The sequence below is a fragment of the Dermacentor andersoni genome, chromosome 10 (assembly GCF_023375885.2).
Source record: "Dermacentor andersoni chromosome 10, qqDerAnde1_hic_scaffold, whole genome shotgun sequence".
NCBI lineage: Eukaryota > Metazoa > Arthropoda > Arachnida > Ixodida > Ixodidae > Dermacentor > Dermacentor andersoni.
Window position 1 is genome coordinate 44,026,002 of NC_092823.1, and position 26,957 is coordinate 44,052,958.

The following is a 26,957-nucleotide window of genomic DNA, read 5'->3' on the forward strand; positions in this document are numbered from 1 at the left end:
GGCGGCAAATTGTTGATGTCTATTCATTTACACTGCGTACGCCAACGAAGATTGATCTACAAAGGCTAGCAGGCCTATAGAACCACTTTTTCTAAACTTGTCAATGAATGTATTAGTTATCTTTTTGCTATAGTTTCATTTACTAATGTATGCCTGTATGAGAGTGCATTTAGGAATGCTGTGGAAGTGTGCTTATGCATCATGTTCGTCTTTCTGGCGTGCGTCATTTTATATTTCCTATCTGGAAAGTGTATATATGTACACGTACTGCATGTATTCCAACTTTTAACTTGCTTCGCCGAACAAATGCCGATGATTTCGCCATAATCACGACGGCGTTCGTACACGCTCCAAGCCGGTGAGGCACAGCTGAGAACCAGTATGGCGTAGGCGGAGACCCTGTCCCCACCCAGAAAGCCGAGCTCGGCAAGGGCTTGGTATATCGCGGCACCTTAAACGCCGGTGTGATGAAGAGCACCGGCAGCGAGGAGCGAACGCTTCGTGCTGCCTCTCGTGTGACCCCGTCACCGAAACTTGAGACTACGCGACCTCCAAACCAAGGAGCGCGGGAACTTGCCCTGGATTGCCCTTACCTTTTGCGCCCGCCACACATTACCTCTACGATATAGCACGCGGGCAGGGTTGGCGCTCCGCCTCGCGGACAGCCAGTGTAGCCAGGGCCGGACTAGTAAAGGAGACGTGCGCGCTACTCACGCAGCTCGCTCATCAAGCCACCATCTTTCTCTGCTCACCTTCGCGCGCTTCACCTCGCACCGAGACTGCATACGGCGGGCGGTGCGTTGTCTGATCGCGCTAGGACTTTATGCGCAACGTCACAGAAACGACGAAAATTCGCCTGAAGTATCCACACGATTGCTGTCGCAATAAGGCAGACATGATGACGATGATTCTCATGATGACCAGAGGCTCACCAGCTTTCCGTGCAGTTCGTCGTGTTTCCTGAGTCCAAAGAAGTCGATGTATTTGGTAGGGTCAGGAACTGCACAAGGAGCAAAAGAAAAAGAAAGTCGCAGTTTCGCCCGAAAGCCGAAGCAACGATTCCAACAGCAAATTATCAGACAGCTACACAAAGTAAGGATAGTACTTTTACCGGCCGTATTAAGTAGTACACATTCGCTTGATGACTACATTAAGAAACATGGTGCCAGCGCGCACAGCAAACACATCGCACTCGATGACCGCGCACACTCGCTGTCAAAACGCTAGCGTGAGGAAATGAGGCATCCGCAGCGAGCGAGGTGACCTTCGTGCTGTCTATCGTTTCAACGTAAACTGAGCGCCTACAACACAAAGCACGCTCAAAGCTACTGGCCGCAGGCGCACCTAAACTCCGCCCTAAACGCATATCGTTCTCAAGATACGGCTGCGCGACCGCACACGACCATCGCATGCGCAGTAGCAGCCGCAGTAGAACGCCGCCCCCCTCCACCCCACGGTGCCTCGCACGCGACGGAAGGGGGCGCGCTTCCTCCCCGCTTTCTTCCCTTTCGCGCGGCCGAGATTGAGCTGCGATCGTCAGCTCGCCTCACACTCTCACTCGCACATGCAGCATAGGGCGCGCGACCACGGTTTTATAGTTCTTGGACTTTATACGGAACAGCAACGCGACTGCAGAAATTCGCCTGCAGTGTCCATATAATTGCTATCGCAATAAAGTTGCAGAGTACTACTGAACAGAATGTTGCACGTGCCACTGAAACCAATTGACGACAGAACGAAAAGCACGACGTCAATGGCACGACGAGCGACGATGACGACGGCTTGATGACGTCACGGAACCAAGTGCTGCTGGGGAATTCCCGCAGCCTTTTAGCGCAAAACCACAGAGCGTTCGCCCTGTGTCCTCCTGCCTGTCACCCTGGTGTTGCGATATTACTGTAAGAAAATGTCAAACCGGACAAGGCCGAACTTTGTCTGTTATCGGGCGGGAACAAGTACACAGCTTCGGTATCTCTAAACTTTTACCAAAGAAACCAGTGATGACATCTGTAATGACGACAGCTGCGACTAACGCAAAATAAAAGACACAGCTAAAGTACCCTTCACAACTATTGTTTTAGGCATATAATGATTGCCTAAGACAGCTATAATAAACAACACGAAATATATTTAGACTGGTGACACTCTGCCCAAGCTGTATATTAATTTATTCCGGGGAAATATCTCGATCTCTGACGAAGAAACTCGTTACTGCTTAATTTCGTGCTTACCACGCTAGGCATCACGGTGTAGCGTATCTACATGGCCTCCAAGATATGGCGGCGCGACAGCGCGCGCGGGCTAATCTCGGAGGCGAACGAATCACAGATCGCGTGCTCACCGTCGGCCGCCTTGAGGCGCTCGAGTATCGAAGAGTCCCCACGACACATGGAAGCGTAGTTCCAGTGGGTGATGGCCTGGATGGCCGTGCCGGTGTCCGTGCCCACTTCGCCTTCGAAGGCCGGAAGTAAGGGCATCACCACGTACACCCGGAAGTTCTGCTTGTTCCTGCACGAAGGATGACGATTACTATTGTGAGTGTGCACTCGGCTTTGAAACGGGGCGGTGGCACATGTGCCAATATTTTCCATGCGCGCTATTCACCACATGCAAACGGAATTCGCAGGAGAGGAATACGAAACAAGACATTGATTGATTGATTGATTGATTGATTGATTGATTCTTTATTGGTTTATCACATATAGATGCGATGGGAGGCGAAGGGAAAAGCCATTCAAGGATGGCTTCAGGGAGTCCTTCGCCCCCCATACTGGCAAAGACAACAGCAGAGGCACACGCATTTGTTCACATGGTCGTACACTTTAACAAAACCATCATATTGAACACAACGTTGTCATACACTTTGACAAAACCATAAAATTAAACACATCATAGTGCCCCAGCAAGCGTCGCCCACACCGAGCAGAGAAGTCTATAGGGCGTCCCGTGGCCGCCTTTAGCGAGACGGGTGCACCGTAAAACCACTAGCATCGAGCCGCACAAGCTGTTACGAATTAATACACCATCCCGTCTTCTGCCTGCCCACGACTGACTTTATACTGGCATATATAATCGTTTAAAGAGCCACGAATGCACGTACGCGACGGTATATCGTACCGCATTAAGATCTTTAGCACCTGGAACTCCTGTAAACAGGGACGATATGCTAGGAAAGCCGAATCGCCTGAGTGCGCCAGCGAGAAGCTTGCGCGGGTGAAGTCACCTTTAGCGAATTCATGCACAGCGGCTGACGGATCACATCGGGGGTCAGAAATTGAAAGCGGGGCACCTTACGTTTGCCCTCATTCACTCGCAGACGAGGCATGCTGGATGAAAAAAGTAAACAGGCATGAGCTCGTTTCGGACAACGTCGAACGTGCATACGATGGTGCATCGGATTAATGCGCGAAGGAAATGCGATGCGCAAGCATCACATCGGTGTGAACGCGACTTCCAATTAGCTTGCGCGGTAGCGCGCGCCCCGCATATATGTGACAACATGTAATGGAACTATAGACTATACGTGTGTGTTATGCGAGGGCTCTTCTCAAAGTTCACAAGCCAGCTTGCGCGAGGTGAAACGGGACAAAGAAAAAAAGAACTCGCGCGTCTAACGCAATGTTGGAATCTAAAACGACGTGAAGCTTGCTCGAGTTATCGAGGTAGCATCGAGGTTATCGGGGTAGCGGGTGACGCGAGCACAGACTCGTTGCCTGTAATGTAAGAAAAGTGCGGCCCCTGCTCTGTTTAGATAAGAAGAACGTTCGGAAATTCCGTGCCGCAGGTACGAATGAATCGGGGAAGACGGTTTCCGCATTCGTAATTACTGCGGAATCTCGCACACGATATGGTTGTATGTAGCATAATTCAAGGATTCTCGGCTATCCAATAAGCTTAAAGCAGAATTTTAAAGCAAATTTATAAAGGTAAATGTAATTTAAGTGCAAATTATTTTTCGAAATAGTTTATTGTCGAAAGTAGAATTCCCAGGTGGAACGTTGAAAACCGTTTTCGCTGAAGTCGACATAAAATTGAGTGAGCACGCACGACTTATAGGTTCAAAGACAGCATCGATCCAGGCTATATATACCAGCGCCAAGCGCACTCAGACCTGTGTGCCTTGAGGATTCTCTGAAACAGGGCCTCGCCGATCTGGTTCTCGACAGTCGGATTCCCTTGCTCCAGTGTGATGAAAAACTGGTTCTGGAAAAGAAGGAAGAACATAAGCCTGGCACTGGCACTATTTCTGAGATAAGATAAGAAAAAAAAAATAACGCCGCCAATACCTCGCGATACACACCCTAAGATGACTCTTGGAGTTAAAGATTTCTCGAGTAAGACTTCTAGGGCCTCAAGTGACCACTTATGGGGATGTTTAACATCGTAACGAAACACATGGGGCTGTGAGGGAGCAAGAGAAAGGGAAAAGATTTATCCAGTGTGAGCAATTTATTATGCGATGTATTTAAAAGCCTATAGCATCAAGCTCTTGCATAAGGCTGTCAAAGACATGGCACAGCGAAAAGCTCGGTATCATTGTAACCACCCGAACTTCTTTCCCCTGCACTCAAATCTCGGCAGCATAGCGTCTTTACATTCTGTCCCCGTTCAAACTGCAGCCGCAAGATTCGAACCCGCGGCCTATCAATGAACAGTAGAATTCACGTCATAGCCACTAATTAAGCTGTCGCGGGGCAGGTTCCCGGAGCACTTACACTAACCTCCGAAATGATTTGTCGCTAGGTTACGCAGATCAATCTTAGACACAGGCAGACAAGAAATAAATTGTAAAGTCAGATTTGTTTTATTCTTTTGCCTCTTTATCACTGGTTTGCATTCGCATTACCATGTCATCGATACAATCTGCACGTCCAGGAGGTCGCTGAACTTGAAATGAACGCTTTTAGTTGAATTTAAAAAAAATATTTTTTTGACGAAGATCATCGCTAAATGCGACGAATGCAGTAAAGAAGTGTCACTAAACGAACGCTTTCTTTTCGTGTCTACGCTTCGCATTCCAATTATCCCATCGTGTACGAAACACGCAGCCAGAAGTTAGTACATGATGGGTAATGCACACTGGCAACACAAGAAACAAAACAAAATTGATCATTTCCGCCTGAAGGTCAATGCATTAACAGAGACGGTAAACGATGCCAAGGGCGCGGCACATCTACTGAGTCTGGCGTGTTAACGAGTGACTCAACCGCTCGCGCAAGTCGAACAGATAGACGTGGTTCTTGAGAAGAGGGAAAAGTGCACGCTTATCTTCTGCGGCCCTCGAGGTGGGTAGCACGGCTCAACGCCAAAGTGATACTGCACGCTGGCGTCACTGAACTCCACCGAGCCTCATCTCTCATTTGAGAACGCCGCTTCGAGCCAGTAGCGAGTAAAGCCCCTTAAACTTCGTAAAGTCGTGCCATGCTTTGAAGAATGCCGCCTCCTCCTCGCGCGCTCTGGCCGAGGCCAACGCCGCACCGCTATTGGCCTAACAGCATCACGTGTGCCCGCGCGCCGTGCATCAGCGCCATTTTTGCTCGAGAAGCGTCTACGGAGTGACGAGGAACGCATGTTGGCGCCGTTGCTACGCGCGAGCAGTGTAGGCGGCGCCACGGTCGAGGAGGGAGCGTGAAAGAGAGGAGAAACGAAGAGGAGTGAAGGCGGAGGAGGAGAGTGTCGCTACTTTACGAAGTTTAAGGGGCTTTAGTAGCAAGTGCATCTGAGCTTTCCCCATCCCACTCCTCCGCGCCGCTCCAACCAGTAGCGTGCGCGCATGCTGCCCAGCTATCGACGGCAACGTCCGACAGATGTGCGACGCGGCTCTCGCCGCGCAGGAAGCTCTGCTTCACCACGACTAGGCGCGTCAACCGCGCCTCATAAGCGAATGTAAACAACTTGCCCTCGCGCACTGTTTGGGCAGCCGCCGCCGCGTCTCTTTCACCCTTCTTTCAATTCCCTTTCCCTATTGTGCAGCGCGGTTGAGGTGTCCTCACCTGAGAGACAGTTACTGCGCTGCACTTTACCCCAATTTTTCTTCCCTCCAACAAGAATCTCTCTCTCTCTCCTCTCTCCTCCCTATCCTGAGTGCACCACCCCTTCGTCTTCGCACCTCCTGCAACACCCTCACCACATGTTTCAGCCAATCAGCTGGTTTTAGGTTAGAAACGCGATTCAACGACCACAGAAAGTGGCTGAAAGTTATCGCTGAAAATTATCTTGCGAGTGTTCACCGTGACTTCAGCGATGATCAACTGACCTCGATGTAGATGTAGTGCTTGGCGTTGACGATGTTGTCGATGTAAGCGGAGTGGATGGAGGACTCGACCGCCTTGATACCCGTAGACCAGTTGCTCGCGCTACGCAATATCTGCAACGAAGAAAGTTGCAAGATTGGTTCGAAGATAAGCTGATTGCTCAAGCTTATAATATAGATAATTATACAGAGGTCACCTGAAGATACGCTTACCTGACACTTAGCACCTGATTTTACAGTTATTTGTCTAAAATAAAACACAATTTTTTCGTTAAAGATGTTAACAGCTGTAACTCTAATGCGACCTGAGCGCCATCTGCAAGCTATTTTTGAGACTGTTCAACAATTTGCTATCTAATGTAAGAGCTTCCTGGTCCAATAGAACGAACTGTGCTTGGAACGAAGGTAGGTTATAGTATACTGAACTTAGTGCACGTGACATACTGTCGGTCACTTAAGGCCGAGGGGAGTTGTAAACGCACGCATCAGCATACATATGTACACAACATAGCGCACAAGCAAAACGACACGACATATACATACGCACAAACGTGCATGTACGCACAGATACACACACACACGAACAGCACGTACAAAAACACGAACGTACGCAAACGCGACAACAAGCACGCGCGCACACAAACATACACACATAAAGAGAGAGAGAAACACACGACACATACGCAACCACATGCGCTCACACATACGCATTAACACATACGACGCCAAACGCATGCGCACGCAGACAAATAACACATAAGCACACCTAAACACGAAAGATAAGCACACACTGCACGTGAATAAAGGGGGGGGGGGTCAAACACTGCACGTATGTACACGTCTCCACATGCACGCTAACAACACTTCCGCACGCGCACACACGTACGCACACACGCGTGTGCACAAACACACGAGAGCGCGCCCGCTGAAACAGCACACGTAAATACAACGCACCATTCCTTTGACTTATCGTGTTAGCCACGAACGATTTCACAAAAAAGGCCCCATTTCGGCCTATGCAGTAATCGATTACGATAGCAAATTATTAGACAGCTATATGCGAAGGATATATATTAGTTCAAGGCCGCATCAACTTGCAAACATTCGCTTAATAACTAAAGTAACAAGCTTGGCGTCACGCAAGCACAGGAAAACACGAACACATTTCACTCGATGACCGCGGACATTCACTGTGAAAAACGCTAGCGTGAGGAAGAGCGACGGCAGCAGCAGCGAGCGAATTCACCGTTGTGCTACCTCTCGCTTCAACGCGATCTAAGCGGTGAAAATACAGCGCATACGAAGCTATCAGCATTCGGCGCACTCTGTCCCCATCGCAGATCGCTTTAGAAATAGGGCCCGCGCGGCCGCGCCATACGCAGCAGCCGCCGGAGTAGAACGCCCCCCTCCCCCCGGTGCCTTGTGCGCGACAGAAGACGGCGCGCTTCCTCCCTGCTTTTATCCCTTGCGCGCGCGAAATGGAGCCACCATCGTCGGCTCACCCTCGCAAGCTTTCACTCGCACATGTGCCATACGGCGCGCGGCGACGATGGTATTTATAGCCCTCAGACTACATACGTAACATCACGACGGCGACGACAGAAAAGCGCCTGGAGTATCCATATAATGGCTGTCGCAATAAAACTAAAGCAAACATCACACGTGAAATTTTAGAGTACTTGTAGACGATCATGCTTCAGTACGTCATCAATTTTACTAACCGTACAAAACAAACGTTCCAGCTGTGCAAATCTAATCTTAGCATGTTTGTAGAGTGTAAGTAGTGTGTTTTTCACTTTAAGTGGTTGTTAATGCTTCTCATATTTATTATGTTTATTGCGACAGCAGTTATATGGACACTCCAAGCGCATCCTCGCCGTCGGCGTCAGCATCGCCGTCGCCGTGAGGTTCCGTATAAATTCCAAGGGCGATAACACCACCACGCGCTCTACGCGTATATGCGAGTGAAGGCGTGCGAGGGGAGCCCACAATCGCGGCTCAACCTCGCCCGCACGAAAGAGACGAAAGCGGGCAGGAAGAGCACCGTCTCCAGTCGTGCGCGAGTTACCCAACGTTGCGAGGCACCGGGGGAGGGCAGAAAGAAGGGGTGGTGGCGTTCTACTCCGCCCGCAAATGCGCATGTGGCGGTCGCGCGACCGTATCTCAAGAGCGATCTGCTTGGGGACAGTGTTTAGGCACGCCGGCGGCTTTGTGCGTGCTGTGTTCTCGGCGCTCACTTTACGTTGAAGCGATAAACACCGCGAATATCACTTCGCTCGCTGCTGCTGCCGCGTTTCCTCACGCCAGCGTTTTGACAGCGCGTTTCCGCGGTCGTCGAGTAAGATGCGTTGATGTTTGCTAGTGCGCACTTGACACCATGCTTGTTCATTTAGTTAGTGTGCTTATGTTTGCAAGTTTATACAGCCGATAAAACTACTATCCTTACTTCATATCATCATCATCATCATCATCATCATCACCACCACCATCATCATCATCATCATCATCATCATCAGCAGCAGCAGCAGCAGCAGCAGCAGCAGCAGCAGCAGCAGCAGCAGCAGCAGCAGCAGCAGCTGCCTAGTTTATGTCCACTCCAGGACGAAGGCCTCTCCCTGCGATCTCCAATTACCCTTGCCCTGCGTCAACTGATTCCAACTTGCTGAAGTGACTAGCACAAAAGTGCACACGGGACACTAAAAAGGCGCCAAGGAGAAGCGCAAATTGCGCCTGCGAATTTCCTAATTTCATCACCCCACCTAGCTGTCGGCAAGTATAGCATGCCTATGTTTACAAGTTTATACGGCCGATAAATCTGCTTTCCTTACTGATAGCTGTCCACTACCTTGCGCAACGGATAGTTTGCCTTTCGGGCGAAACTGCGACTTCTTTCTTCTTATATTGGTTTTTCATTTAGTGATGTGTTATTTTGTATTTAGCTACAATAGTGGTATAGCGGGTTCGTCGGTAGCCAAACTTCTCATACTGTCGCATTTCAAACACACACACACACACACACACACACACACACACACACACACACACACACACACGCGCGCACACGCACGCACACACACACACACACGCGCGCACACGCACACACACACACACTAACAAGGCTAATGAATCAAGTAAAAAAAACTACTTTTCTGGGGCGCCTATAACGTGAAGCTATTCCAAACTTTTCTATTGCAATTCTGCAATCTACCCTCCACGATTGGTCAAAAAATTTTCGGACCACCCCCGCTTCGCCTGTCTGTCACGCGACGTCACGAAAACCGGGAGAACGATTCATTTGATATGATACGTGCACTAATTATGCATAATTATGCCAAAACGAAAGAAATATAATTATTTCTGATTCGATGCCTTTTTCGCCATTAGCCCTCCGCTATTCAATCGTTTTAGGGCTTCGCTCACTCCAGCTGTCTGTCACGCGACGTCACAAAACCGCGACAACTCACCGCGTCAACGTGACGTGTACGCGTTAAAGGCGCATTAGTATGGCGAACGAAAATGAATTTTTTTTTTCTGAATAGCCGGGCAGTGGCCCGATCCAAAAGGAATAGAAGATGGCTGCCTGCCGATCGCTCTTAATTGCAATGGCGAGTCGGGGCTGCCGGGAAGCATGGATTAATTTGCGAATAATAAAACTTTCAGCGTGGCAGTATAACGTTATCGAGCGCTTTCGCCGGATATACGGCAGTTCTCTGCCAGCTCTTCTTTGCTGAGGATCCGTTTCAGCGGCATTTTCAACCTTTCGTTGCACGCCGCCGCGATTTTCGATCAGCCACCACAAGCTAAGTAAGGGGAAACGGACCAATCGCAGACGCCAGCACCACCCGGGTTATCTGCTCTCACTGTGCTGGCTCGGCCACGTCGAAACCCTCTCCCCTTGAGCGTGCTCCTCGACTCTTTTCAGCCAATTAGATGAGAAAAACTGTTCAATGTAGGAAACACTATAGGCTTTGAAAGCAAGAAAAGTGACCTCCTATAATGTCACAGAGTGCATGCCCGCGCTCCTCTCAAGATGGCCGCCATTGCCGCAGCAGCAGCAACGCCGCTTGAACGGCGATGGGGAAGAGAGCTTCCCATTGTCCCGAGCTCGCCAGACCGGTTTGGTCACGTGTGTCGCCTGAGCGCGGCGGAGGGACGAGGCGGCTTGGCGAGCGGCAGAGCAGCTTGGAGGACGAAGGAGCGGGGAGACAGCTCAAGATGTGGTCGGCAGGCTGAAACCTCCAGGCCGAAGTCTTCGCCGTTCGACCGACAGACGGTGCAAGTCCGTCAGGATCTTCGGCAGCGAGGTACCAGCAGCCCGACGCTCTTCAGATCGGGATCTCGGCAAGCACGCCCCAGATAAGCCTCGTGTTCCAGGCCGCTCTCCGAACTTTCCGCCGGACTCTCTTTTCTAATCGCGTTTAATCTTTCATTTGTTTATCCATCGCGTGTTAATTTTTGTATGTTCTGTTAGTGTAGTGTTTGCCGTATTTATTGTCGCGTATATTTTTCATTTGTGTCACGGATTTTTTGTTATTTCGCGAGTGTTAATGGTTCCCACGTGGTGGGCTTAGTGTCGCGCGAGTGGCGTCAGGGCGTGTGCTGTGTGACCCGCACGCCTTCCGCGAGCTAGGACCCACTACTGGAAGTTTGCATGTTTTTTTTCCAGTATGTCTCGGACATGATTTTATTTTATTAAATTGAATGTGTGTGTTTTACGTCGCCTCCCGTCTCATGCCTCTGGTTCACGGTCGATCAGGCGTGGACCTTATCGCCGGTCAGCAGTCGAACCCTCACTAAACGCACGCGGGGTGGGTTTGTTGTCACCCCATCCCCTCCGGTTCGGAGAGTGCGAATTACCCCACCACCAATATTTGACATATAAACGAGGAGTGCGTGCAAACGAGGCTGTGAGTTATCGCCCGACGCTTGCGTCGGTGGTTACGTAAAGTTGACGTCAGTATATTGAAACAAAAACAGATTGGAACACTTTTACGCTATAGAGCCCCAGCGTCATAAGCAGGAAGAACCCTAACTCTTTCGTTGTTTGTTTTGCTATAGTATGCCTGTTGAAGCGATCATTAAACTTTCAGTTTTTATTTCAGCGGAGCGACATTCGTCTTCCTTACCGGTGGTTATGTCACTGCATTCAGCTAAAACTTATTCTGCAACGTAACATCGCTCCTGCGCGTACTACGGGCATGCACGACATAAATGTCTTTAAGATGTGAAAACCGCCACCCTGAATCAAACCCAAAATGCATGCTCTGTTGTTCAAATAACTATATGCGTGTACTTGAAGTCAGCGGTAGCCGCGTTCATACTTGGTCTTGAACAAGCGCAGATGTTGCTAACTCACAACTACAGTTTGTTCAGAACGCAGATATATAGAGGCCAAGGAACTCTGCACTGACCGCACCGCGTATAACAGGACAGGTTCATCGTGGTGTCCTCGCAATGCATAAAAAAACAACCAAATCATTGTTACTGAAAACTCTTATTCACGGCTGCGGAACTTTACAGATGCCTCCTGTCTCGTCTAAGGTGTGCGCTTATTTTAACCTGCAAATATGTGAACCTGCTGGCTCAGCTATACACCTTATACTAAGCCACGTTCGCGTAAGCGTGCGGGAACGCACCTGGCAGTCTGCGGTGAAGAGGGTGCCGACAGCAGACTCCGGTAACGTCGACTCCAGCTCCACGTCCTGGTAGGACTTGGGAAGCAGCCAAGGGTAGTTCTCGTGTTGCTTGGCCTTCTCGAACTGTCGATGGGGGAGGGGGGAGAGATGTAAGGTAGAAGAAAAGAATAACAGAGGAAAGGGATATGTGTCAAAAGTGGTAAAGTCTTACAAGGATTTATATTTTGTACCGTACAGGAGGGAATACGCAGGTACTATCGATCGGCATCAAAAGCTAACCAGGCCCGCAACACAATTTCAATTTCCGCGAAGCCTTGGCATGCGCCTGAAATTACCCGTAGCAGTCTGCGGTATACCTTGTGTACGGTTTTTTGGAAATAAAGATGACAAAGGCGAGCGGCATGTGTATATATATATAGATATATATATAATTTACACATTCTATACGTGACACAAACACTTTCTTTCTCTTTATGATCGACGCTCCTGAAGCTGACGCACTAATAAATTCGGAAGTCAATCAGGCAATGCCATTTCGTAAAAAGAAAGGAGAACCGCACGTCCCCTCCTCTTGCAACGAGCAAAAGCGCGCTTGTTGTACATAGAGGGCGCACCTTGGTGAAGTTCCAGCGCTGCACGAAGTGGCGCGCTATGTCCCGCGCCGCGGCGCCGCTGACGGCCGCCCCGATGTCGTGCCACGGCATCCTGGGGGTCACGTTGCGGTCCACGATGTCTGCGCGGTGGGCGGCGAGAGACCGACTCACGACTGTGTTCCTCGCATTTCGTCTAATTGCACAATTGGTAATTGGTCATTAATTAGGCTTTGTTGACCTTCTTACGTGACAGTGGCCTATTAGAAAGACTGTAACGATCCAATGCCATGCGTTATGATTTTTTTTCGCGCTTTTATTTTCGTCACGCTCTTCTTTCCGTGTTTGCTTCCCCTTCCCCTAGTGCAGGGTAGCAAACCGGAGGTTTTAACTCTGGTTAACCTCCCTGCCTTTCTCTCATTTGCATCTCTCTCTCTCGTAGTTATTAATTAATTCAGTTCATTAAATATTACAGTACTCAGAGCAAAAGTGTCAATGAGAAAACTGCTGATCATTCTGATAAAAAAACCCGATTAAGCTTTCTTTTGCTCAATACGCGCTATACATAAATGTTCCTTGCAGGCCTAAGAAATACGGCTACAGGGCACCTAAAGCTCTCTATTCTAGTAGATAACCGCCGAGCAAGCAGAACTGGTCACGTTCTACGTCGCCAGCGATGGACATGAGGACGCACCGACAAAAGGGTTGTCCACTTCGGTGAGGTCCTTGAAGATGAAATTTGTGTAGTCCTTGCCGAGCCAGTACTTGGCCGATCCTTGGAGGCCCATGTCATCTTCCAGTGAGCTGGCCCGAAGTTCTGAGCGGGGAACGTCGGAACTGTGGGACCAGGCGCGAAAAGCATGCGTCAAACGCTGAGACGTGCAGCCGCCTGTGCTGGGTGATTTCTTATTGTTTTTGTTTTGACGGACACGTGTCCGTTAGGAAGCTTTAGGAAGCTATAGTTCTGGGCCGCCTCCGAATTCTCTTTTCGATCAAATACATGTAAAACAAAGAAATATACTTCTGTGAGACAACTGCTATACCAATTTGGATAACACTTGTTGCATTCGTGAAACAACGTAGGATTCGAGCATGTAGGAAACATAATTTTGATTTAGGAGCGAATTTTTAATAAAAATTGCCGGCAGTCGGGAAGCTTAAAATAATTGATGCACGAAGTTTACAAATCCGAAAGTCTCCGTGAGCCAAAAACAGCTTTCGCAGTTCTGTAAACGGAATCTATTAGATCATCTAAGGCGAACATATTTGATTCAGGAATTGACAACTTACGTGAACTTGTTACAATTTTTACGAGCGTTTTCCGAAAGTCCTACGCATTCAAGTAATAAGTATACATTTCAGAGCGGTGTGATACGCCTTCCACTTTAAGATATATGTAAAGGTGCAGTTTACATAATCGTGATATCGTTTTTCATATTGCTGAGTTGCAATGTAGTAAACTTGGTATTCTCGCGTACCAAAAAACGAGAACTGGAGTTTTTTTTTTTTTTGAACTTAGGACAATTCAAAAGAAATGGTGGTATCAATTGAAAATTAGTGTTTACATTCACTAGATCCTCCTTTTAACACAACAAGCCTCCCTAAATTCTCACTATATATATATAAATATATATATATATATATATATATATATATATATATATATATATATATATATATATATATATATATATATATATATATATAAGACCTTTAGTAGTGTTTCTGAAGATTATTATTATTTTTATTATTAGTCTTGTTCAGCAACAACTTGCTTACCTATTAATAGCTTCTCGCTTTCGTCTCACTCTTAATAGCTGCCCAACTTCGGTCACATCTACGCTGTCTGTACGACTTCTGTAGTATTGCCTTTGCGATAAACTAGTACTATTATGCCAACCACAGGTTAACGCTATAAACTGTCATAGTAATTTTTGTCGTTCTTCCTTTTTCTCACGTGCTACGAGGGCGTGCACTATTCTCATTACGTAACTCGTGAGATAAAAAAAAAAGTTTAAACACCACGGCAACAGCAAGAAGCAAAAATATTTATTCTATCACGGCTGTGCAAATTGGAATCATTTAAGTGCATCGTATTGTCTCAGCTTCCATGCCTAGGCTGCAGATAAATAGATAGAAAACAGAAAAACTTTCGTCGCGGGCATCTGTGGTCTCCAAGCTTTCTCGCTCCAGAGCGATTGACATATGTGGCGTTCATTTACACTCGTCTGATTGCCGGGATGTGTGATTATCACAATTTTCAAATCTGATCGAATATTCGAGAAATATAACCTACGTATATCGAATGGAGTATCGAATATTGTGGCTTGCGAAAGTAATCGCGACATAAAGGTCACGTGGGGTCCAGCTGGAAAAAAGAACTCCTTTAAATCGTGTTATGCACATATCGTCTTTGTCAACTTGGTATCAGGTCAACTGGGAGGACGGAAAATAACGGAAAAGTGAACGTATCAGCTGCGTCAATGGCTACGGTAGAAACGATATAATAACTAGTTGCACGTGTATTTTCCCCTGCAGACTGAACCATGCGATTTTGTGCCTTAGAGTATTGGGGCAGAAACGAATATTCGACAACTTCGAATAGCGAATTCTCGAATCGAATACGAATCGAATTCCCGCCGCGGCAGCCTAGTGGCGTCGCGCTGCTAAGCTCGAGGTTGCGGGGTCGAATCCGCCGCGCAGGCCGCGTTTCAATGGGGGAGAAATGAAAAAAAAATGCTCACGTGCTTACATTTACGTGAACCTTAAACAACGCCAGGTGGTCGAAATTAATCTGGAGTGCCTCATAATCAAATTTTTGGTTTTGTTACGGAAATACCATAGAATTATTTATTCGCCAATCGAATAGCAAACTCCTATTCGATTCGTATTCGAAATATTCTCAAACTCATATGTTTTTGAGACTGACAGTATCGCCAATATATAGATTAAGCAAAGCAGTGAGAATGAAACCTGGTAGCACATATAACAACATAATAGCAGCAAAATAACAGCAGGTGTAGTGCTCGCTGGACACCTACAGGTCGTCGAGAGAGTCCAGGGAGCCCTTTCGGGTGTGCCGATGGAAGGCTTGCATGCCCTGCAAAACAGAGAGAAGCGTCAGCAGTGCAAAAAGGAGAAGAAAAAAGAACAGAAAAAGAAAGACACCGCAGCGCTCGCAACCAGAACGGCAGGACGGAAGGAGGAAGGCGAGGCGTGTGTTGTGCATACAGTGCAAGGCGACGGCGACACAAAGCAATGCACGAGCACAGCGTTGCTGCTTACGCCGCGATCACATTCCGGGAAACACCAACGGCGCATGCGCTCGGGACAATGACGCAGCCACTTGGCAGTCGACGCGTCACGGCAGTGGACGATGGCAACGTAACGCGCACTTATAATGCAGTACGACAAGCAGAGGCGAGGCTGTCGAAGCGGACGGCACCGAAGACGAAAGCGAGCACGGACTTTGTGAAAAATACGCAATGTTTAGGAGACGCTGGCTTACTCCGTTTCGACGCAAAATTGACTACGCACGCTACACCTGAAATACGAAGTTAGCACTCAATTGAAAGGTAACAGGGACGAAAAAAAAAACAGGGTGTGAGACCGGGCTAGTTGGTATTCCATGCTGAAGTGACTAGCGCAAGAGTAGACACTGGACAAGGACAAGCGCTTGTCCTTGTCGCCCTCTCGTGCCCCGTGTCTACTCTTGCGCTAGTCACTTCAGCATGAAAAAAAAAAGGTCAGAAGTGAGGTCAGGCGACAAATGCACTAAGGACAGCTCACGACAGAGGTCACATAACACACTGCAACGTAAGGTCAGGTAGGATGAAAAAAAAAGGAAAAAGAAACGAAGTGACACCACACAGAAAGGCACATGAGGTAGCGCCGAAAAAGGAAACCTAAACTCGGGACAAACGAAACTGATACAGTCCGCTTACACTATCCTTTCGAAAAAGGCAGTTTCGTTCACAGTTTCCCACTGTTAGTGGAGTGAATCTCCTCGGAACCTTTTACCGTGCGTGCAACTTTTGGGCATGCTCTCTGCACGTACGTCTACTGCAGGACGACTGCTGTGCGATGTATATGACGGACAAATCGGGATTCCTAGTGGGTAAGTTCTCATTGAACTAAAAAAAAAGGGGGAGGGGAGAAGAAATACCGATTAGAGGAGTGCAGTCTATCACCGAACAGCAAATCCCGATAGCAGGGTTAATATGGGGAAGGACGACGCCTTATTGTACGAGAGAGATAGACAAGAGAGAGAGAGAGAGCGAGCAAAGGATAAATGAAAGGTAGGGCGGTTAACCAGGACTGAGCCCGGTTGGCTACCCTACACTGGGGAAAGGGGACGGAAAGGTTAAAAGAAGAAGAGAAAGTCCACTAGGGATATCATTCGGTCACTCAGTCCGGATCAGAGAGGCTGACTCAATCCTGTAGCTTTCAAATATAGCAGCAGCGCTTTTGTGGCCTTTTTCAGGAGAGAGAAAATCCATAGTAAGGCAGGGAGCTTAACCAGATGTAGTTGCGATTGGCTGCCCTACACGGGGTGAAGAGGTAAAAGAGGTAAAAGAGGTAAAAAGAGAAATAGAGCAGGCGGCGGTCTTAAATTGCATCGTGAAGGCACGCAGACGGCAGTTTCCCACGCATCGTACACAACACTACACGACCAATCAGGAAAGAAAAACCCATCGTGATCTCTGCATGCCTTCAGTATTCCAGTTCACGTCAAACGTAGAAATGCTTGCGTGAGGAAACCATTAAACTGACTGCAACGAACGTTGCTGTAATAAAAAACGAAAACGTTCAACTGCAGCGTTAGGCGCGGATATTTTAAAGCCAATAGCTTTTTCTGCCTCTTTCGCCCGTTTTCGCGGTGGTCTGTGGTGGCTGGACTTTCAGCGCAGATACAGAGGCAACACAAATGACACAAAGCAGATGCGACTGGCGCGGCTCTCGACCAAACCGAGTTGCGGTTCGCGGTCGCAGCCGAATGCGAGTCATTAGAGAGCTTTAGGTTAGGTGTCTGCGCATGCGCAGTACCGTGGCCCAAACCGCTAGGGGGCCCTAACGCCTCGCGGCCCCCTAACCTAAAACTCTCCATTGCAGCTCGCTTCAGATGCGCGCGGGCTGCCGCGCGCTACCGCTGCCGATGCGCCGATTAACAGCTCCGTTGTCTACGAAACTGCGCTATAAAACAACAAGTGCCGGCCGAATAACCTCACTGTAACTAATTTACGAGTTCACGCGCATCGTTCCTTTAAGAAAGTCAATAGCCTTCGTTAGAAGCGTTTTGGCTATTCGTTTTACATCGACAATTATTGTCGATGGCACAATTTCATTTTTGTTTGGGACCTCCAATTCCTCCCCTCACCCCTAAATATTGAGGAAAATTCATTAACCCCTTCAGTCCGTGTACACATCTGTTTACGCGACTCGTCTTTGCCACTGCTATCCAGGGGTGGCAAGAAATTAAGAAACCAATGACATCGTATCTGCAGGTCAATACATTACACAGAGCAGCTCTACTTCGCTATGGTTGTTCAGGGTGTCGCTACACACGAACACTGTTATGAAAGCACTATCGTGTTTCAGCGTATGCTCCACACGTAGCGTTCCGACAGCCATTGTGAAGGAATAGCTTCGTCTTCCTCGTAACGGTCGCAGAAAACGGTCAACTTGCACGCGTCACGAACCCCGGTGATTAAGTTATTTATTCTTACGAAATAACGCCACGTGACTGAGCGCGCGCTTAGCCTATTGATTTAATGACTCTGTAAGTGCGAGAACTCACCAGATTATGCATGTGAGATCACTGACTTTCTTTCGACGAAGCTTGCAGCACGTCGGAATGAATTTACGTAACTTCGGCTCACTTATTGACAGTTTATGATTATTCGTAACACGAAAGGTCTAAGCTAAACAAATTTAAGAACAAGGCGTACAACACAGCAACTGCGTGCCAAAAAAAAAAAAAGAAGAAAGAGAGATCTCGCGTTTCTGTAAATTGCACAGGTTAGACAGTCTAGGTGGCCCATTATGAAGCATATGATGGATCATAGATGCGTCCACACTTCGAGCCAGGTCAAGTACTGCAGCAGCCTGCACAAGAACTTTCAAGGAAGCAGAAAAATCCTTAAGAGGGAAAGCATTTCCGACGGGGCTAACACGGCGAACAAGTACAAACAAACGTAATGCACCGTAAATAAACTAAAATGGCGCATTAAAACAGCTTTAAAATGTTATGCGTAACTGAAGAGAACAGGACAGTGCTAAATGCATTGCTAATGAGTAAAATAGGCAATTAAGGCATTCCTATGAGGCCCTTAGCACAAGAAATTGATCAATTTCTAGCAAATAAGAAGCTTAGAAAAGACAAAATGCGGCGGAGAGGTGAGCATAGCTGCTAAAGTGCGTCGTGCGGTGACATGCATTGCAGGGGGGCGAAAAAAAGTATGTAACAAGCAGTAGTGCAACTTTTGCGCTAGTGCTGCCTGAAGTGTTTAAGGATAATTGCAACGATGTTTCGGACAGCGTAAAATATAGAGCAGCCTCAACGCAAAACCTTGCGTTCGAAATACGAGTGGATGCGTCCAGAGAAGCTCGAAAAACATTGTTTTTATGCCGAAATTAAAGAAAAGAAGAAAAAGGAGGGATTCCCACTCGTCCGAAGCGACGCCGAACCTAGAACGATGACAACCAGGCGTGGCTCCTCGGCCTTGCCTCAGAGATTGTTGGGCGGTGCCCGCAGCGCGCTGAAAGTGACGGAGGCCATGCGCTGGGATCTGCGTCACATCCGCTCACCACCAGCTGCCCGCGTCGTCTGCTTAGGTGCTAGTTAGAGGAGCCATGACGTGATCGTCTAGCTATTGTCAGTTTACCATTGTAAGTGAGAATGGAAAGCCTTAGAGAGAGTAGGGTAAATTAAAAGCAGCGAGGCTGGCATGGGTCTCATACGCGTTCCATAATGGCGCTGAACTTTCGTGAGCTTCGCCGCAATACAGACATGTATTGCGATGAGATCACTTAGCAGCGAAAAAAATAATGCCGGCAGACGAAGGCCGCCGGAAAGTACCTGAGATAACATTTATATAAAAAAAAAAAAAAGAACGGGCATCGGGCGATCTTCAGGACACCCAGTAGGCAACGGGGACAACAAGACTGGAACCTGGGCGGTGTGTGTGTTTGGACCACCAAGGCCGGAGCCTGCCGGAGGTCGTTTCCATACAAGATCTTGTACGACCCTGGCACTCGGAGGGTTCGGCGAGCCCCTTAACAGACGCACCAGTCCTGGTTCCAGATTTCGATGTCCCCATTGACCCTTCGGTGTCCTGGAGGCACCGCCGAAGTGTACTAAATAATGACACGTTGTTTACACTTTGTACTTGCGCAAAGTGTCCCTTCCTGTACTTTGTACATGCTTCCCTGCATTACGGAAGTAAGCTGCGGTGAAACCATTACGAAACGCATAAAAGATTCCTGCTGAGAGGTTAGCCGAAGGAGAAAAAGAAGGGGAAAAAGCCCGGTTCAGTGAAAATTCTCAGCACTGTATGAGTAGGGAGCACAATGTGGTTATACACAGAAATTAACTGGGCTCGCGAGGCACATATTAATTTGATTTTTTTTTAAATCGCTACGACTCGCAGCCCTCTCTCATTTGCGTGTTCATAGACGTGTGAGATGTAGCAACTGACTCATGAGGTGAGCGCCGTATCGATTTCAATGAAATTTGTCCATCCAAAGCGGAAAGTTCCATTAAGTAGTGAAGGGTACAGATTTTTATTTATGTAGCATTCAAACTTTTGTTTACGGTATTTTCCATAGGCGTAAATTTCCATAAAATTGGAGCATTAGATCTTCAAACTCCGCGCAGCAGGCATCACTATTACGTGCAATGCATGTATTAGAGTGCCTCAAGTGAAAAAGTGTAATCCACCATGCCGGAGTGCCCCCAGTTTACGTAAAATCTTTATTCTCTAGAAGGTAGTATTGGAGAAAAATGTCCTACTCAAACATTTCTCACGACAGCAATACATAATATATCGATTTTGGGTGTATTAAACATGAAAACAGATGTAGTTAGCGTAATTGCAATCAATCAATCAATCAATCAATCAATCAATCAATCAATCAATCAATCAATCAATCAATCAATCAATCAATCAATCAATAAAACATTTTATTCCCTCCGCAAATCTGCTCTTTCACAAATTGCTCTTTTGGTGACAAGCTATGGAGCCCTAAGCGACATGGTTCAACATCTTAGAACTTTCCGGTTTTAGGTGATTATAGAATTAGTATTAAAGCTAAGGTAACCTATTTGCAGGAAAAAGTCAACAAAGCAGAACTTTTTCTTTTCGAGTGCAGGAAGTTACGTTGAGATAGGTTTAGCAAAGGCTTAATTGTGCGCATTTTGGTGTGCCACGCGTATTCGATTAGATAGGACTTGAGGTAACGCGTCATCCTAAATGTCGCGCTGCTTACGCGAGAATACGGAGAAGGCGGGAGATGGAAATTCAAGACGACTTAAGAGGTTAAGCAGTTATACACATGAATCGCACGGTGTGTTTTGATAAGATGATCAGGCGGGCAGCTTCTGTGCTCACATATATTTTTTTGTATTAAAGCCGTGAGCCTTCACCGTGAGCCTTTCTAGGCTCACGGTGAAGTTTGTCAGCAGACCTGACCGCCGGAGTGTCCGCCGAAGCGTCATCACGCCATATGAAGACAGATTAAAAGGAAGCTTTAGCTCAGGCCCAATTCCGACGTGGCCTATCCAAATACCTGTAAAACGCAAAAAGCGTTTTTCTGAGATAACCCCTGGACCGATCTTGATTAAGTTTGTTGCATTTGAAAGAGAAATTTAAATTCTAGTGACTGTTGGAAGCGGAATTTTGATTTAGAGCCTGAATTTGTTTAGAAAAGTTATCAAAAATTCAGAAGTTTCAAAAAAATAGAAGCACGAAGTTTACAAATTAATAGCTCTGCATCAAGAACAGATATCGTGGTTCTGTAAACGGTACCCACTAGATCATTGAAAGCGGACAAATTTGGTATGTCATTTTATATCTTCCGTGAATTTGTTACGTTGTGTAAAAGGGTTCTGCAAAAGCTGTATCTCCATATTAGTAATTTTCTTTAGATTCATGTGCAACATATCAATTTTGTGCGCTTTAGACGTACTATCAGATGCAATTCACAGAATTGTAGTACCCTTTCTCATTGCTGAGTTACAGAATTGTAAACTTGGTAGTATCGTTTCCTGAAAATTTTCGACTTTTTTCCACTTTTAGTAAAAGATTGATGATATAAACCGAAAATTAGAAACCAACAGTCACTAGATTTTAAGTTTGTCTTTTAAATGCAACAAACCTCAGCAAATTTGGTGCAGTTGATGCCGAGAAAAATGAAGTTTCCTTTTACATGTATTTAGATTGGAGCACCCGAGCTAAAGCTTCCCCTTAAAGACAGATTAAAGAATGAAAAATAATTGAGAGTGACAGTTAGTGAATTCTAACGTTATAATACAGATTGGTAGAGGTTAACAATGACTAGTAATGACTCATAATGACTACTAATGACTTGTGATGACTAGTAATGACAACGGAATGACCAATATGTCTAACGACGGCTTGTAATGACCACAATGCATTACAAATGACTATAAATGCTTACTAGCGAGTAGTAATGACTAGTAATGACTATGAAATGACCAATATGTCTAACGACAGCTTTTAACGACTACAATTCACTAGAAATGACTAAAATGCTTAGTAATGACCAGTAATGATTATAATGACTGAAATGGCTTATGACTACTAATGACTACGATATGACCAACATGTCTACCGACGGCTTGTAATGGCCACAATTGATTACAAATGACCAAAAATGCTTAGTAATGACCAGTACTGACTAATAATGATTGAAATGACTTGTAATGACTATGGTATGACCAACATGTCTAACGACGGCTTGCAATGACCACAATTGATTACAAATGACTAAAATGCTTAGTAGTGAGCAGTAATGACAAAAAAAAGAAAAAGAGAATAGGCATTGAGAAAGAGGCGAATGATAAGAGGAGGAAGAGTGGGTTTTCACCGTTCACCTCTTAAGAGAGATCTTAAGAGACCCTGCAATTTTTCCCCAACTCAAGTTCATTGAGCATGTCCTTTAGCAAGTAATTTCGAAAGTAAATTCTAATTGAATAAATAAATTACAAAGGATGTGCGCAGACGTGAACTCCAGAGTGCAACCATAGTACCACGTGTTTCTGGGAATACTGTCTCACATAAAAAAAAAACAAAAAAACACGGCATTCCAGATAAAATAACATTTGCTGCCACCGAACTTCAGAGCAGTGGCGGACATCGACATTTTGCGCGAAAAACGCCAATAGCTTATTAAACACGATCACTAATTAGCTTTTTACCAATTACATTATGGAGTATGTCGTACACTGTAACAAAATTTACACCCCTAAACAGTGAATAAGAGCGTAAATTATTTTACAGTGTAATCGCAGAATTCAAATCAGCCAGTATTCAAAGCACAACCTTTCGTTAGGAACATTTGCTACCAGCGCAAGTTTAAAGAAACGCGAACACAAAATATGCCGCAGAAAGCACTGCTTTTCAAGTGTAAATGTTTTTCGCACTGCATTCCCCCCCACAATATACGGAAACATACGTGCGAAAAATATATATTGTATGGAACTTCGAGCCCTTATCTCTCGAAACTTGTTTCGTTTGAGTACTAGCTGACTTCGATTCTGCGATAACAAGATGCCGTCTAAAGTTATAAAAGAGTTCATAAGAAAGAGAAAAGAAGTTTCGATGAAAAATGTCGGAATGGGACGCAGTGGTACTGCTTGTTGCTAGCATCTGCTAGCCCTCCCTGAATAAGTAGTCGACAAGGGTCCTGCAATCGTCAGGCAATTTTGTCGGACGAATACATTCAAGGAAGGTTTTTTTGGGCATAGAGTTCTGCGACCTGCGCCTGCGGCCTAAATGTGAGGTTTATAAAGAAAATTGTTCATTAATAACTGCACCGGCGATTATCGCGCACATTGTGATGTCCCCCCCTGCCATGATGTTTGTTCACTAAACATTACAATCTCGCCTCGTATCCGATATTTCACATACAGGGTGTCCCAATTATCTTGCGCCAAGATTTAAAAATATGCAAATGCCACCTAGCCGGACAGAACCAAAGTAATGTTGTTTGCCGTCGCTTGGAGATGCTCAGATTATTTTTTCATTCCCCTAATTAGATAACTAGTCCCAACTAATTAACCAGCTTCTCCAATATTATAATTAACGAAAAGTGTAATTGAGAAAATTGTAGAGCAGCATGAGAAACTCCCGATGCAGCTTTCTGTTGTTCAATACGTGCTACAGAAAACTTTTTTTTTTCGAGCGTGAAAGAAGCCCGCGAATACACGCAGGGTGCTTCGAGCGGCCAGTCGCGCGGCAATTTCGCGCGTATTCGCGGGCTTCTTTCACGCTCGAAAAAAAACCAAAGGGCTTCGGATCTCAACAGTGAGGAGGACTGGAGTCGGCGCATATCCAGCGAAGTCCTCCAAGATCAACTCCTGGCCGTCCGGAGAGCTCACGACATCGGGAAAGCCTTTGGCCTACCGGTGCCTACGTGGGCGCAGCCACCGACTTAGCCTGGGGGCTTGTGCCCTCGGATCCTAGTTTCTCTGGACTAAAATAAAGTTCTTGCCATGCCATGCCTGTAGCACGTATTGAGCAACAGAAAGCTGCATCGGGAGTTTCTCATGTCGCTCTTCAGTTTCCTCTCTGACACGTTTCATCTAATTACAATATTTGAGAAGCTGATCAATTAATTAAGGCGAATTATCTAATTAGGCGATATGGGAAAAAAGTAATCTGAGTATTTCGAAGCGACAGCAAACAACGTCACCTTGGTTCTGCGCCGCTACGCGGCACTTGCATATGTTTAAGTCTTGACGCATGAGGGTCGCGAGACACCCTGAACGCATATGCCGATACAGTCGTCACAGAAACACGTGCTACGAATGCAGTGCCACCATGATTGTGCGGTGCATGACGTACAAAGACGTACCATGAGCAGGGGACCACTGCGACGCTTCTTTAGCTGGCTGGTTATGGCACTGGCGTCAACCAGAGGAACCTGTTTCGAATCCCAGGAGTGGCCGCGAAACATTGTTGATATTTTATATGGTTCAAATTACGTTTCGCGTCCACGTCACGGGCAGACAAGTAGTGCACAAACTGAGCATTATCCCAATTGCCCGTGTGATCCCGGCAAAAAAAATTCCAAGTGCATCAGGACGTGCGCGTCTCAGACACTGCTAAAGAAGGGAAACGTGTAGCGAGGAGTCAGTTATTTTTTTCACGACTGAGGCAAGTGACACGTCTAGTTTAGTACGGAAACCTAACCACCGACGTGGTTTTCATTTTTGTTGTAGTGTCTGTTATTGATTCCGTAGTGTCTGTTATAGATTTTATTTTTGGCCGCATATTTTCAGCCATCGCATGAAGTCGGCTGACACAAGCCAGCTGTAACTAAACAATGCTGGCCAGAGTCCATCGTCCCGACGCCAGAGGACATTAAGAACGATGATGATGACTACGACAACGAAAATTTCTTTTGCGAAGACGGGAAATAAAAATGTGGCACAAGGCACAATTGCGTATTTCGAAGCGAGCGCCAGCGGACGTTTGTCGCTCGAGCCATCCCGACATTTTTCTTCTTGCCCCCCTGCCGCCGCGCGGAATAGATGTAGTGCTCTAGGGCCTTTACCTTTAAGGCCTTTAAGGTCACCGAGTTGCAGCGGTCGAGCTCTGCGAGCGCGACTTCGATCTACTGTGGAAGTAGCCGTACGTCGATCGTGATACGGCAAACTACAAAGTACGCTACGAGTACGCTGCAATCGGGCTGACACGACAGCAAGGCGATTGAGTATCGCATGGAGTTTTGTATGTCGACAGGTAGTCAGCTAGATTACTTTTAGTTTAGGTTGGTCAGAGATTAGCAGCGATGCCCTATGCCAGTGACTTCGAAAGGGAAAAGCTCTGGTCGTCTCCACCTTGGGGACGGCTGAAACCGAGGCGAAAAGCGCGAGAAAGGTAAGACGACACCTGCAAATTAACGAGTGCGGATTGCTTCTGACGACATAGCGCGTTCGTGAGGGCCACTTCGTGATAGTCAAGGTCATCAGTCAACGGTCACGAAGGCCTACACTGCATTGACTGGAATGAACGACAGTGGTGCGTGCGACGTCCGAGAGAGCGAAGAGAACATCGAGCATTTGTTGTGCCACTGCCGTCGATTTCTGTCGGAAAGACAAACACTGTCCAACGCGTCGAGACGACTGGACGGTCGGCCTTTGTCCGTGCAGGCGCCGCTCGAAGACCATCCCCATCGCTCGCCGGCCCGCAGAGCTGTGAAGGCACTTCTTGAGGGTAACTGGCCAGTGTGAACGCCTTAGTCTTGGTGAGACCCTCCGTGCGCGTGTGGGAACTCACCACGTCTTTCCTCTCCTCCCCCTCCCCCCAACTCCTCTCTCTATCCCTAATCTTTCTATTGCCCCATTCCCGTTCCCGGGTATAGGGTAGCCAACTAGACGCATTTCTGGTTAGCATACCCGTCTGCTCTCTTTCTTTCCTTTTCCTCCTTTATTGCCACATGGAGATCCAGTGCAGGAACAACATGACTGGCCAAAGCAGGCTATATATACACGCCGAATGACGTCAAAGTATTCTCTTCGGCACGCGCTACAAAGGGCACTTGTTATGCAGGACTGCATATATGGAACACAAGAGTGTCTCATACCCTATTGCAAAAGACCCACACGGCCCCATCTACCACAATCCTACGTAACTGTGTGGATTCATACGGGAACAAGCAGGTTTTCATACGGGATCATAAAAGAATCAAATGGGATTATCGGTACAGGGCGTATGGGGGCATAGGAGATTTTTCGATAGCAACACAGAGCACGCTTCTGGTTTGCGCTGTATGGTCTCACAATTGTCGCGTCGAAGCGTCGCTTGAATGGAAGCACGAGTGACTCTAGGGGAGCGGCGAGTCACAAAGAAAAAAAAAAGCAAGCGCAGTTTAGATCGACAGGCAGGCCAACATCGAAGGCAGCATGCAGGACCGCAGAATGCACAGCGTTGCCAGAGGACAGTGAAGCACGGGCAAACAGCTGCTGCTGCTGCTGCTGCTGCAGCAGAAAGATGTGCGAGCAGTGTGGTGCTGCAGTGCGTGCGGTTAAACCCAGAACGAATCGTACCTCATCTTGCTGCTGCTTCTTTAGCTTCTGGCATGCCTGCGCAGCACCGTGGCAGAGCCCCAAAAAAACAACAGGCCGGGTGTGAGCGGCATCGTCGAAGCCATACGCCGAACAAAACATAAAAAAAAAACAGGCCGGGTTAAGGAGGCGACGGCAAAGTCGACCTCCGCAGAAAAAAAAAAAGA

General features: G+C 47.1%; 1 protein-coding gene across 4 annotated transcripts in view; it reads right to left on the bottom strand.

Moving 5' to 3' along the window:
• The window catches only part of Pld (Phospholipase D), a 170,928-nt gene that overhangs the window by 11,459 nt on the left and 132,512 nt on the right, over window positions 1-26,957 (bottom strand). The window contains exons 15-24 of one of the 4 annotated variants that reach the window (XM_055062215.2): window positions 26,773-26,808; window positions 24,576-24,644; window positions 15,521-15,579; window positions 13,174-13,316; window positions 12,504-12,622; window positions 11,890-12,012; window positions 6,257-6,367; window positions 4,112-4,203; window positions 2,342-2,508; window positions 933-1,000 (exon numbers count right to left, since the gene is read on the bottom strand). In XM_055062215.2, coding sequence (XP_054918190.2) covers window positions 933-1,000; window positions 2,342-2,508; window positions 4,112-4,203; window positions 6,257-6,367; window positions 11,890-12,012; window positions 12,504-12,622; window positions 13,174-13,316; window positions 15,521-15,579; window positions 24,576-24,644; window positions 26,773-26,808 — 987 coding nt within the window. The remainder of the gene's footprint in view (window positions 1-932; window positions 1,001-2,341; window positions 2,509-4,111; window positions 4,204-6,256; window positions 6,368-11,889; window positions 12,013-12,503; window positions 12,623-13,173; window positions 13,317-15,520; window positions 15,580-24,575; window positions 24,645-26,772; window positions 26,809-26,957) is intronic. The other 3 variants (XM_050194512.3, XM_050194513.3, XM_050194514.3) reach the window with 3 other exon arrangements.